Below are 15,294 nucleotides of genomic sequence, written 5' to 3' on the forward strand. Positions count from 1 at the left end.
GGTAAATAATAAGGAAGTGAAACATTGGAGCTTCTCACGGTCAAATTAAATTTAAATACACATTTTCTTCTCTATTTTTTTTCTTTTTTCTTTTTCGACGTTCTAAAATTAGTTAAAAGTTCTTATCATGCTTTCCAATGAGCTCAATTTAAGTAATGTGCACTAAAATATTTTTAATGGAAGAGACCAAATAAAGCCAATGTTAAGATAAAATTAAGCTAGATTTTGAACCATTCTTTAGATGGAAGAATATTAGATTAGTGTTGGAATCAAATTTCCCAACTTTTAGGCAGCTCATTCACGGCCTTTCAAAAACTTGATTCCACATCTATCGCACTCTACCGTGAAATAAAATAAAAATAGAACCCCCCCCCCCCCTAACCCCCCCCTAACTTAAAAGAAACTTAAAACCTTATAATAAATTTAAAAATAAAAAATCGGACTATTATATTTTGTTTTTGCTAGCTAGTCATTGTTCCTTTCCAATTTTACCTTGAAAAAACAAAATTCCTCTGCATTTTAAATTGTAATTGTTTTCCTCCTTTCTCAATAAGTATTCATTTGCTTTTCAAATTATGAATCTCCCTATATATGTTATTGTTTAAAAAATATTAAGGTGATATATGTACATATATAGTCAAAAGTTAGAAGATGAATTCGAATTCAAGTTGGAGGTAAAATTTTCTTACATCTTCTTTTCTAATAAAGAAATCAAAAGCTTGACCTGTTTGGCATCACATCACTTACCTTCTGATATCGGCTTGTTTAATTCAGATTTGTGCGCACAACTTAAGAGTAATGTCCGTGATAGAAAGTGGATCGATAGATTTCTAGGTTGACAAGCTTTGCAAAAAGAGATGCATATGACATCTTAGGCGTATTACACATCAAAATGGGAAAAAAAGTGAAGAGTTTTACTGGGCATACCACAAATTCATATGATATGCATATTTTTGGCTTGATAATGACACACAAGAGACAAATCTATGAGCCCGATTTGCTCAAAACAGACAATACATATCATGAATTTGAATCGTAATAATAAAACTCATTAATGAACAAGTGCTTCATATCAATTTTATTTTTTATTCTCGAAATTTAAACACGAAAATTCTAATTAAAAATGAAAACATCACTCATTCCACCACTAGTCTCTTTACATGTACAAAACTAGCCGAGTACATAATTGTTACCATATTAATGTATTTTAAATGTCTTTTAACAGTTAGTTTTACCGAATTTCTAGGTTATCATTTTAAAATTCTCACATTAGACAATTACCTGCCGGTACACGTAAGTCAAATTACATATTCAAAGGATATGTGACACTTTCATTTTTTGAAATTGAAACAATTTAAGTTTGATCGAAAATTTGTGCATGAAATTTTAATTTTTTGTAATGAAATTTATGTATTTGTAAACAACGTAAAAAAAAATACTATAATCAAAGATAGACTCTTTTGAATTTCGAAATTAAAAAAGTGCCACATAAAATAGGATGGAGGGAGTTTTTTTTTTTCAAATATGCGAATAAGCAGCAAGAATAAAATGAAAAAGAAAATCCACCAAGAGAGGAGAAAATATTGGCCGTCGAAACTGGAAACAACATTCTTGAAGCATCTGCTAGCTATCTAGTTCTTAATTGTTATGTAATGTCATACTCCTATGGCCCTTCAAAATGCAAAATATATATAAAAAAAAAAGCTTATAGATTATAACCAAAATACTTTATAAAAAAAGCAAATTAGCAAAAAGGGAAGAAAAAAAGAACAAGAAGTCTCCTAACGCGTTTTTATTTCCCTTTTTTTTTTTTTTGCTTTTTCGTTGTGGAAGAATATTCACATAAATTTTCTGAAAATCCCTTGGATTAATTTCATAAAAGACTAAAAGAGTAACATGTGCAAATCAAAGTTTAATAAAAAGAGCACTGTAGAAGTCAAATTTTCCACACCAAAGCCACGTATACTTTGATTGGTACATCAACCACACATGTACAATCACCCAATTAAAGCCTTTTTAATGAGTTAATGACCATTATTAATTTTGTTTTCAATTTTCCATTTTCTTGAAAAAATTGTCACTGCCAGCACACCTAATAAGGCTATTGATACAGGAAAAAAAAAATTGTTCAATTTATGCTATACTCTTAACAAAAATGATAATAATTGGAATTTAATATAAGGAAGAAAAAAAAAATACACACTCATGATTCAATGTTTTTTTTTTTTAATATTTCAATTAGAAATAAAAGAACCAATAATCATCGAATCAAATGATCCTAACAAAAACAAAATTAAAAGTATAAGTTGTGTACAACTCCATAAATAAATTTTTAAAAAATCCTATATCATCACTCTCCAGCTGTACAATTTTTCCCAATTATCTTGTGTTTACAAATCCTGACCTAATGTAATTCCCTCAAAGAAAATGAATCCAAAACTGTAATATCAAAAAAAAAAAGTTTACATGTGTAGAACATGAGTTGGAAAGAGTCAAGGCTCTGACCGCGTGCCTGTTATTAAAATTAATGGCCAACTCCAGGGCTAGGAACTGACCGGAGAATCCGATCGATAGCTGCAAGATGACGGGCGATAAGCTTTTCATCTGTGGTATAAGAGTGACCTTTTTTGCTTGGTGTTGAAGCTGGTACTATGCCTTTAGGCAGAGCATTTAGATACAGAGACCTTAAATTTGCTACTTTTTTCACTTCATGCGAGTTTAATAACTTTCTTGCTTCCATTGATGATGAAAATGAAGCTAAAAACAATACAAACATCAACAAAATAGATGTAGAAATTCTTGAAAGAGCCATTTTATATGAGTTCTTTTGAATACTCTGTTTTTGATGGTGTGAAAAGTTGTGATTTTTTTTCTTTTGTGTTTTGAGAGGATTGAGAAAGGGGTAGGTTGAAGTATATATATATATATATGGAGTTTATGAGGAAGTATATATTTATTGAAAAAAGAACGCGTGACGGTTTGGGAGAAGAGAGGAAGAGGGAGTGCGTGGAGATCAAGTTAGTTGGGCCAAGTCAAATGAACATTTTTTTTTTCTTTCCGAAATTGATGCAATTTCTTCCTTCTTTGGGTATACAATTTTCTTTTGGTATCAGGGGAGGAATGTAGAGTCCACCCTTCTTCCAATCGAGGAGGGAAGGTGGACATTCCGCCCCTGACTTTTTAGCTTTTAAGAAAATTGTTTTTGAAAATTTTAATATTTGTAGTATTGGTAAAAAGATTCGAACAAGTAAAAATGTAAATTCTCTCTAATGTTGTCTAATTAGAATATGGAATGAGAAAGTTAGCTAGTAAAATGTTGATTGAATGATTAAGATCACTCTATTATTAATAAAAAATTGTGACTTGTGTGTTCGAGGTTTAAAAATTAAGAACCTTTTAATATGACGTGTTTTCCTTTTATCGAGCTTATCAAATGTAAATTTGAATTAATTGAAGTAATAATAATTTCAAAATATCGAAGTACTGAAGAAAAGTTTTTTTTTACTATATAAGAAAATGCAAATCAAAGTCATGACTTAGGAATGTTAATTTTCTTATATCTTGATATTTCTCATTGGAGAAGAATTTCATGTTGGTCTTTTTATTTTCTCCAATTATTTGTCGTGATTTTTAAAATTAGTATTATTAAATTATTTGTTATATTAGAAGTTTAATTTTTTTTTAAAAATATTTTACCCTTGATAGTAATTATTCTCGAAAACACAAACACGTTGAAATGACACATAAATAAAGTAAATCTTCAATAAAGTGATATTAATTAGAGACTATATCTTAAAACATAAATAAAGGTAAATAGTTAAAAATTCTTCCTAATTAATATTTTTTAAAAAAAGTATAAAAGAGAAATACAACAAATAATTTGAAATGGTCTGCGTTAAAGAGAATCCAAGTACCATAAGATCTCTAAACCAGTCATTCAACAATAATTCCTCAACGAGTAATTAGATCAAGGTTTAAGACGGGTACTAGAGAAAATAAGAAATAAGCCGTCTTTTGTTTCCGGTTTCGAAAAATAAGCGTATTTCTGATTATTTATCTATTTTCATTAAAAGTTGTTGTGAGTTGATTCATAGAATATATAAAGATTTTAGCATCAGAATTTGGACTTTAATTTGTTCCGACTTTTATTCATTCGTTCAAAGAGCAACGTGTTCATATAAATAGAAATTAAGTTTAATCTGAAAATTAAATCGTAAAAAGGGTTTAATGTTTTAGTAAAATGGGAATATGGAAGAGCCACGTGGAAAAGTAATTAGGTGAAGAGTGAGCTCAGCCACCGGCTAATTTTCAATATTAATATACACAATCTAATCAATTATAAGTATAATGTTAAATTTGTTATAGATAATTATCTTATTATAGGTTAACTTAATCTTAACAAACTTTCGGTTCTCAAAAGTTACACACTTTCCATTTTCCTTTTTTAAAAAAAAATAAAAATAAATAAATTTTGGGGAAGGAAAAGGGGAAAGGAATTACAAGGCAGAATTAATTTTTTACTAACAAGATAAAAGTTCAACTAACTAATTATTGAGCTACGAAGATTCCATTTCCAACACAATTTCTTAATGACATTGGTCTCTTTTCTTTTTTTTATAACTTTTTAGTTTTAATTTTTCGCTTGATATATTTAAGATTATAAATTAAATAACATTTTACAATATATTACATATTTTTTATTTTGAAATAAAAATATTTAAAATCTTTTTTACTTCTTAAAATTCATGCCAATTAAAGTCATACAAACAAAATGAAAGTAGTCTACTATTTAACCAAAAAAACAAGAAAACTAAAATTGGTCAAAATTCAACCACCGGCTATTACACTGCTACCGCCCTTTTATTTGTCCCATCTTTAATCCCCTTTCCCTTTGAGAAAAAAAATTATATTCTCCTCATGTTGATTTGCTTGTCATATATTTTTTTTATCACGTTCAAAAAAATCTTTTTTTTCTAGCAATTTTTTCATTCTAATTTTACCTATCATAGATTTTAATTTATAAATTACAATATATATGTAACATATTTTAATTTAATAATACGAGACAAACAAATTAAATGAAAAAATACAATTATTTCTCTATTTTTAGATATAATTTTGCAATAAGAAAACCAAAACCAGTGTCTCATTATTCCGACTTTAAACGAAAGTACTAATGTAATCAAGTAGGCATTTTCCTGCACTAAAAATCCACAATCTCACTTTAATTTTAAAATTGTGACCACTGACTACGGAAATTAATTGTGTCGGTCTGAAAATCTTATTTTAGAAATATGTTTTCATTTTATTTGTTATTTTTAACATACTAAGAAAGAATAATTTTTTTTTATGTTTTACTTTTAGTATTAATTACTTATTCTCCAAATTATTTTTCAAGGTCTAATACTACTAAACATTAATTAATAAGAATAATATGATAAAATAACCCTGTCAATTTTTTTTTAATGAATTATGTCAGGTTCAACTATAACAAATAAAAGCGAACGGAGGAAGTAATAAAGGAATCTCACTCTAGGCTCCAGGTTGGTGTAATTCTATTATTATATTCATAAGATTACAACGTACCAAGTTGGGATCTTGTGCTATGTTTTTAATTATTACTATCAGATTAATACCTCTAAAATAGATGAGTTTTAATTTGCTGCTTTAAAAGAGCAACATTAATGCATCAAAATATACATGAAATTGTAGGGTAGGGTCTAGATATTACCTAACACCAAATAGTAGTGATCTTCAACATATTGATCGTTATGGCCCATAATCAACACGAAAAAGAAAGATTTATTTAATTGGCTTTTGCAAAGTGCATTGAAAAAAACATTTAATAAGAGATGAAACTTTTATTTTTGTTGAACCCCACGCAAGAAAATAAAATGGTATCACATCAAAATTCAAAAAACAAATTAAGTATATGCCACGTACTTATATTAATGACCCAAGTTATAAAAGTAATTATATTCTAAAAGTAGAAAAGTATAGAGTCATATTTCTTATAGAAAAATAAATAAATTTATGTCACCAAACATTGTTACCTATTTCCCATGATTTATGAATTAGGTATGATTAGATAAATTGATTAGGGCATGGAACAACAGAAATGAAGTTACGTGACAGAAATTATAGTTTATCTTAATAGGAAAATGATACTCCTCCATCTCATATTACTTATCCACATTATTAATAGTATTTACCCAAGTCACTTGTCTATTTCCAAAATCGAATTAAAATAGAATTAATTAATTTTGAAAGTGTAGACGGTATTGATCACATCCATAAATATTACTACAAAGTTTCAAAAATATATTAATTGTTAATCTGTTTTCATTTAGCTACAAAATAGATACTAGCACATACTACAGCCCAGCTACGATATTTCATGCTCCAAACTTAATTATCAGACATTTACGTAATCAAATAGTGATTCTAGTGCGTATATTTGAATTTTGGTACCAAGGAATGTTGTCCAATATTTTCCTGTTTTGTTGGCAAAAATATTTTTTAAAAACCAAGAAAATTATTTTGCTCAACAAAAATTAAAAAAACACGTCCTATAAATGATATTTCATACTAATTACCCTGCACAATTAATATGAATTCTTTTGAATCACTTTTATTTTTGTTGAAAAAAATGTGAAAAACATTTTCTTTCATACCAGTAATGTCCTATATAAGCAATTTTACCTAAAAGTTACCGTCAACACTCACAGTAATGTCCCAATTTTTATATTATAGTTGCTTGATACGTACATTATTATTGTCAAAATTTCAACGATCACATGGGTATTGTCCAGCATGAATATAATTGTCAACAACATGCTCCAAATCCTCTTTAGTCAAAGCCTCATCACTTTAATTTCTATCTTGTTTTTTTATTTGATCTTCATATTGACTTTTAAGGCTTATACTGAAATTTCTACGAAGATTAAGGGGCTCGTGACACTTTTTCCAATTTCCCTTTTTCGAAGATCTTGCCTTTGCCTAATTTGCTTGGAAGTATATATACTCAAATTCAAACATATGCTCATTAATTTCTACTCACCAGACAATTTCACAACCATCATAAGAAAAAGTATGACACGTTTCTTCTAAGTTTATTCTTGAAAAATTGGATTTTATAACTAATGTAAAAGTTAATTGAGCCCTCAAAACGAAAATTCATTCAATAATAATTTTTAACGTGAATCAAAATTAATCATATCAGCGGACACTAATCGATCGGTTAAACAAAATAATTGTTAATGATTCGGCTACAAATATTTAAATGAACAGAAAGAATGTGAATAGTCAAACGTTAGTTGTGATTAAGTAAACGTATTGACCATGAAAAGAACTAATTGAATTAGGTAATATAGTCCAAATTAAAGTGGTTAAGTACATAAGTTTTCACTAGCTTAAAAACTAAGCTTTGAAAATACTCGCTCGTTCATTTTTACTTGACACATTTTGCTTCATGAAAGTCAATTCAATTAAGCTGTATAGATAAATTGATGAACATTAATCAAAATTTCAAGTTTGAAATTAATTAGATGTTCGAAAATTATATAAAATCTGGATCAAATTCTATACAATTTGATTCTTGAAAAGTAAATCGTGACAAGTAAAAGTGAACGGAGGAAATACAAAGTTGATAGAATTTCAACAAATGATTTTTATTCAACTTTCAAGTAACGAAAAATTTAATTCTTGTCCACACCACACGTGTAACCTTATGTGTATGTACAAGATTTATTGTCCTGCCGACGATAGCCGAAACAATTCGTCAAAGAATAAACATTTTAACATTTTTCATGTTGTCTTATGCAAAGTACGTTTAGTCAATTTTGAAATTATCGTGTGTCATTTAACTGGGATTTTGATGCTGACTAAAATGCTTAAATTCTATTTTGCCAACTTTAAGTGAGATTAACGAATATAGAAAAAAATAAAATCAAACGTTATAGTTCATCCACTCCACGCGTGTAGTTAATTAACTTATTATAAACTTTTCGTACCATATCATTATAATTATATATTAAGTTAATTAAACAAGATTAGTCCCGCCAGGACACCACAGAACTAAAAGGATTTATTTACCAAAAAACTTGGGCTTTGTTTTGTTGCTATAGTCACCATGCCATTAGCATCTAATTAACTGGTTACAATTTGCATATTAAAAAAATGCAAGTGTAATCACTGTTATTGACATGAAATTAATATTAATATTAAAAATTATTGTAATTTTCTTTGTGTTTCTAATTACTACTACTTATTCAGATCCTTTTATTTGTTGAACTAATAAATCATAATTAGTTTTCTTTCTGAAATGAAATTATAGGCATTGAAATTTTGTGGGATAAGTAAGTTGTGTTCGATATCCCTGGTTCATGCCTATATAAAAGGTAGTAAATTCCCTTGAAGATCGAGGCATCTCGAATATCTCATAAACTCTTGGGATATTCATAAATCATAAAGAGATCAACCCAAATCATCCTTAGTTCGAAAAAATACGCCATTAACGCTCTCGAATCACGAAAAAATCATAGGAGGAACAGAATTACACCGATATTATTTTATCATTAATATTCCATGTTTCTTCATATTTTATTTATTATTGATTTCCTCATATTTAAAATTTATTGCAAACATGTACAAGTATTAATACTTTCTCTAAGGAGGCATATGCTCATCAATAATTCATTAAAGGAAGATATATACGTACGCATAATTTAGTCAAATTAACTTTATGATTAACCCCATCAAATGAATTCTTAATAAATGCGTCAGAATAATACTATTATTGAGGGAACATAGACAACAAAATATAGTGTAGTACGTACTAGCTAGAGAACTATTCAAAGCTTAATTAGATTTAGGACAAATTTCTCCCTTAAATTTAACTTCCCCTCTTAAGCCGGCAGGCATATAAATCAACAACTGGCTTTCCATTTTATTGAGAAATTGGGCCATTTACTTTATTTGCTTTTGAGGTTCCAAAAAATAATAATTACTCTTGTAATTTACAGCATCCAACCAAATATAAGAAATCATTGAGCATAACATAGGTTAATTAGTACACAGTACATGGTACACTTGTTTTTGAGCTGGATTATGGCATATATAACCTAAAAGACAAATATATGAGGCCGGTTATTAGGTCAAAATGCACGATACGTGACATGGGTTTGAATCGTGACAAATATGATATCAGAGTTGAACACTCTCTTAGTACGATAGTAGGGGAAAACTTCAACGAGAACGTGGAGCCCCTAAGAGAAGGGTGGGGTCAATGATGGCGGATCGTAGAGTAGGACTGACATAATTCTAGGTTGATAAACTTTTGAAAAAGAGCTCACATGATATCTTTGACGAATCTCATATCAAAATGAAAGAGGAAAGTGAATTAGAGTTACATAAGTTCACATTGTACACACATTTTTAGCTCGATGATGATGGTGTAACCCAAGGCGGACAATATATATGTGAAACCTGATATGCCAAAGCAAACAATACATGTCATAAGCTTGCATCGTGACAAGATGTGTATTTACTTACTCATCTTGATTATTGATTTTCATATATATTACTCTGAGATTCATTCTAATCCTATTTTTTAATTGAGCACATGATATGTTTGGAGGCATGCTTGAATTAATCTTCTTGTAATATTATCAATTATGATAAAAACAGAAGTACATTTTCTGTTAGGAAGTAGATAGGATATGCTTAAATAATAATAATCAACAGAAAAAAATATTAAGCACGCGTCTTTTTTTAAACATTAAATGGTCAATTAGGTATAATTTCCTTGATCTTGTGCTAAAAAATATTCTAAGCACCTACCATTAATTAATATATCATACATAGATTGCACGCGATTAGATTAAGTAAATCTACCTAGCTAAACTTGAGTTTTGATTACAAATTTGAATTTTTCAAACTGAAAATTGAAATAAACAAATCACATTTATTGTTATTATTTTTTGCAAGCAATCATCTAGTAGTTACACTCACGTAATAAGTTTTATAAGGAAAAGTAAGGGAAAAAAAATAATATTTGCCATGCTAACTGTATGGTCCCTAGTGATCAAGCTATTTATTTTATACATTCTTAGCATTTTGAATGGTATTCTTGATTATTTAAAATTATAAATTAAAGTCAACGATAATCCTTGATCTAAATCTTTTGCAAAGTTTTAAATAATAATTATATCCATAATAAAAGACAAACTCTCTAAAATAGTGACAGTGGCTGCCACTTTAAGTGACAGCCCATATGCGTTGTTTAGTTATTTTAATTTATTTATTTAATTAACTGTCGTATTCCCAAGAGTACTGTTTCGACTGTATAATAATGTTTTAATTAATTAATTTTCATTATTCTTTTATTAGTTTACCTATTTATTTTTGTCTTTTCGAGCTAGATGGAAGACAAAATCAACACGGGATGGTTTAGTTGTGTTTAGAAATTAGAATTAACCAAGTGTACAAGCAAAACATGTTCAGTACGTCAGACAAAGAAGCGTAGTCAGAAATTTCATCAAGGATGTTCAAATTTAATATATATGTATGAAAAATGCAATTTGACTTGTATACTTCATACAATTTATAATTTTTCAAACGAAGAATATCTGACCGACCACTCTAAGCTATATATGGCTACGCCACTACGTGAAGCTACATAAATCATTTTATTGTTTTAATTATTTTTCGAGTATACATATAGTCGAAGAATGTGAATTTGAGTTAATTTAGCACAAATCCTCAAATTTTTGAGGGCTCATTCAATGCTTACACGAACTAAAGTAGTTATAATTAATAGCATATGCAATTAAAGAGAGTTGAAAACAGAAAATTACAATAACTTTATTAACCAAGTTACCTTACACTATAGTCTATTATTTAGAAATTATAGTACATAATTATGTTTATATATAATTAAGTCAACTCCCTATTTTTCTTCTTAATTTTGGAGCAGTAGTGTTCATCTGAATAATGTACCTAACGTTACGTACATTTAACATGCTTCAAATCAACCCACAAAATTATTCTACATTAACCTAGCTACCTTCATTACTCCATAATTTGTGCCCCAATTGTCCAATAAGGACCGACCGTGCCACAACAAACATAAAATTAACAAAGAATTATATGGCCCTAGTAAAATTAAATAAATAAATAAATAGGAGCATAAAACAATACAGGTGGCCTGGTGACGGTCGACAACTATTGACTTGTAATGAATGAAAATAATTGGAACATCCCCGTTAATACATATAATTAGATTAAAGATTTTCCAACACGGAGAAGATCAATGAATCTTATTATTGAACTTTAAGAATATAAATAATAAAATTAATCCGTAAAAATATGACATGCTTATTTATTAGCTTATTGTTTGATCCAACTTATTTCAGTTTAAATAACTTTTGGATGAGTTAGTTGATGATAGATTCATTGTTAACTCAATTCATTTCGACACACTTAAATTCAGCTCAACTCGTTCATTTGACATGACTATCATATGGGAATGAAATGTCTCTTAGATAACTCTTTCTCCTTTTATCGACCCTACATGATATAGATATGAATTAGTCGAGTCAGTAAATTTTGAATGATTAATAATAATTATAGAAGAAATCTTTTACTTGTCATAATACAAGATTGTCAAAATGGAAGGGGGAGGGGCAAAACACATACACACACACATTTTTTTCAAGGTTTGTTTTGTTTGTGTTGTCTTAAAATGTGGTGAATTGTCGGTATTGAAGTAAAGAGGTTTGCTAGGCAAAAATTGTACACTCGGCCCCTTGTCCACTCGTTTTGTGTTTCTTTATGGGCACAAACAATTAATTTTTCTTACTATCAATGGGTTTTGTCTGTCTTAAAATTAGAGTATGAATATGCATGATTGGATTGCTACATTTTTCAACCATATTACACTTTACACATATATCTCCCATCCCGCCTTTTTGTGGTTTACTCAATCTATATCACGTGGCAGATTTGGGGTATTATTTTATTTTAGTTAGTAAGGTAGATCGGTGTATTTTTAAGACTGTCAATAGTTCATGAACGAAACTAATAATTTTCTTCAAGTTTAGGAGTGTTAGCCTTTCAATTTCTCTATATATTTTACCTTTTGTTAAGTCTTGATAATAGAACATATATAGGATTTTGAATTCAATTTGTATGTGAACTGATAAATTATACTCCTACGTGAGAAAAGAAAACAAACAAAATGCAAATAACATTTAAGAAAGAACTATAATTTATATATACAGAAAACTAATTAATTAAGGAATTAAACCAAAAACTAAATTGATGGGCTGGGGCAATTTTATCTTTTAAGTTAGCTGTAAGCACTAATTTATGGAAGCTAGTGAATAGCCACTAAAAATGTTTTTGGCATATATAGGAGTTGGCACTTGGCAGCATGATATTAATTTGTCTTTAGAGGTGTCTAATATTGCTTCTCATATACTCCCTCCGTTTCTATTTACTTGTCAAATATTTTCTAATTTGATTTCTTCTTTTATTTGTTATTTTTGACAAATCATTGATGGACAACATTTTTTTCTTTGACATCCTCAATTTGTCTTTAGAGGTGTCTAATATTGCTTCTCATATACTCCCTCCGTTTCTATTTCTAATTTGATTTCTTCTTTTATTTGTTATTTTTGACAAATCATTGATGGACAATATTTTTTTCTTTGACATCCTCAATTTATTAACAACGAGTTAATGTCTTTGAAAATATAGTGAGTAAATATGTTTGAGACTCTATTAATTAGTAGGGCAAAAATGATAAACTCGCTACACCAATTATTATTTTCTGAATGAGTAAATAAAGTTAAAATTCTACAAGTAAATAAGAACGGTGGAAGTATGTAACTTGCTGCCTCAAATGTGAAAAGTACATATGATCTCTACTTCTTGTTTCTTTTTCTTGTGTCTGCTATTATTTGAGATATTATAAAAAAACAAGAGTGAATCAATAATGATCATTGACTGGAAATATTATGGGGGAGATAATATATGGATCAATTAGCTAGAAGTCAGAGGCGGAGCTAGGTGGCCGGTGGGGTTCATTGGTTCAGAGAACCCATTTTTTCGTAAATTCTATATTTGTATTAGAAAATTAAATAAATATATGTGTATATTAACTTGTGAACCCCCTAACAAAATTGATTGGTAGTTCAATTGTAAGTAAGGCCGGTGAAAATATTTTTGACACTAGTATTGTGGATTTTCAAACTCTACTTTTGTAATATTTTGCTCTTCTATCCTAAAATTTAGAACCCCAAACTTCTAATCCTGGCTTCGCCTCTGCTAGAAGTACAAAAAAGGAATTGAAAATGGGGAGGCCCAAATGTTGCTTCACATTTTACGTTATTTCATAGTATTATATTGTATTATTACATTTGTTTCAAATCACTTGAAGTCTTCAACTTAGATGACATCCTGATCATTTAGATTATGGTAATAAGTAACTTGTTATGCTTTTTCTTATTTAATTAATTGTTTGTTAAAACAAAGGACACAACTAGCTATGTTTTATATATAATTTTTTAATAATAAGATCGATCTAGCCAACTTGCTAATCTTCTGTTAGATTTTTTCTTTTTTAAGATTTAGTTTTTATGTATATTTTACGTTTTGATTGAAACTCCAAAGAAGAAGAAGAAAAGAGGGGCTTTCTAGCTGCCGTAATTATAACGGAAATTATTCTTCATATGACTAATCAAACTAATTAAACATTTAATTACTATTCATGTGAGGCACGATATCCTTTAATTTATTTATTTTTATTTCCTTAAGTTAGATACATCATACAACACAATAATATAAAGAGTATAATTGAATAGTTAAATAACTACTAATTAAATAATTAAGGAATCTTAGGGTCGTCAGAGATTTAACCTGAGAATTTTGTTCATTCCTTGACGAAATCCACCATTTCTAATAATTGAATTTATAAAATTCCATAGGTAGTATTCTATGAAAATGAAGTATAATTTTTATGATTTCGCAGAAGTCAAGAAAACAACATGCATACCATGCCTCTACTTTAATTTAGTATACATCGTGAGTTAAATACATATAATTCTATATAATTGAGTCAATAGTTCTTCCTTTTAAATATGAATTAATTAGTATAAATTGAGATTAATGGACTAGCAAACTCTTAGTTTAAAGCAAGTAGTAATGTTAAGTAGAAAATGTAATGAGGAGACTTATTATGTTATTGTCGAATAACTAAAAGTAACATTTCGAGTGTATATGTTTAGTATCACGAAAAATATTTTCTTGAAAAATATATATTTTTGTTCTAATGTTTGAAAAGTAAGTAAAAATCTTGTTGTTTGAAAAGGATTTATATATAACACAGACGAATAAAATGAATTGGGCTGGTGGCGGGATGATAGGAGTTGGGATGGGGTTGGAGACTTGGGGTTGATGTCGAGGGGGTTTAGGGGTCGGGGTTGGGACCTTGAGGTGAAGGTCAAAAACGTTCGAGGAGGACAATCAATGTAAAATACTATCTAGGAGAACTTGTTTTTCCTATTTTTCTCTTCAGCTTTTTATGTATGCCTTTCTGATTTAGATTTTAATGTCTTCCCTTTTTCCTATTTAAGAAACGCCCCTTTAATTTCCAATCTCATGTATCATAAGTCATTTTCTTATTTATGATGAATTATGTATGCTTTTCTGATTTAGATTTTAATGACTTCTCTTTTCTCTATTTAAGAAACGTCCCTTTACAAATCCCACACATCATAAGTAATTTCCCTATGTATGATGAACTTATTTCTAGAGAAATTGTTTCTAAAATATTTTAATGGAAAAACTAGAAAAAAAATTCCTAGAGTTTCATGAGCAATATATATTTGTCTAAAAGACTAATTAAAACCTCTGAGTTTTCTATTTATATGCTAGGATTATACATAAAAAATAATAATTAGAGATGTCAATTTTCGTGCGTTAACTTTATAATAATATGAAAATTTAGTCTTTGTATAAAAAAAGAAATATGCCACCATAACTAAATGGAACTGTCACTTTCCAAGAGCCAAGAATAATAATAAAAGACACTGGCGTGTAGTGCGATGGTCTTAATTAATTTACTTAATTCTTTTCTAGAATACTACTTAATTTTTTACATAGCTTCATCAGGAATGACCAAATAATCATGGTCTATTATACGTAATTTAACCCTGTATTTCTATAAGATACTATTTTCACAGTTTGAATCTATGACCTCCTGATCTCATGACAATAACTTTCAAGTTACGT

The 15,294-nt window shown here is 28.6% G+C and overlaps 1 protein-coding gene across 1 annotated transcript; it reads right to left on the reverse strand.

The window, feature by feature from the left end:
- Window positions 1-2,206: 2,206 nt before the first annotated feature.
- LOC125849395 (precursor of CEP14-like) lies at window positions 2,207-2,904 on the reverse strand. The gene has a single exon (XM_049529473.1). The coding sequence runs from the start codon at window positions 2,810-2,812 to the stop codon at window positions 2,525-2,527; it is 288 nt and encodes a 95-aa protein (XP_049385430.1). The 5' UTR covers window positions 2,813-2,904; the 3' UTR covers window positions 2,207-2,524.
- Window positions 2,905-15,294: the final 12,390 nt, after the last annotated feature.

Source organism: Solanum stenotomum, chromosome 12 (assembly GCF_019186545.1).
Source record: "Solanum stenotomum isolate F172 chromosome 12, ASM1918654v1, whole genome shotgun sequence".
NCBI classification, from domain to species: Eukaryota; Viridiplantae; Streptophyta; class Magnoliopsida; order Solanales; family Solanaceae; genus Solanum; species Solanum stenotomum.

Coding starts and splice junctions, on each gene's coding strand:
- LOC125849395 (XM_049529473.1), bottom strand. CDS start 2,812: ATGGCTCTTTCAAGAATTTCTACATCTATTTTGTTGATGTTTGTATTG.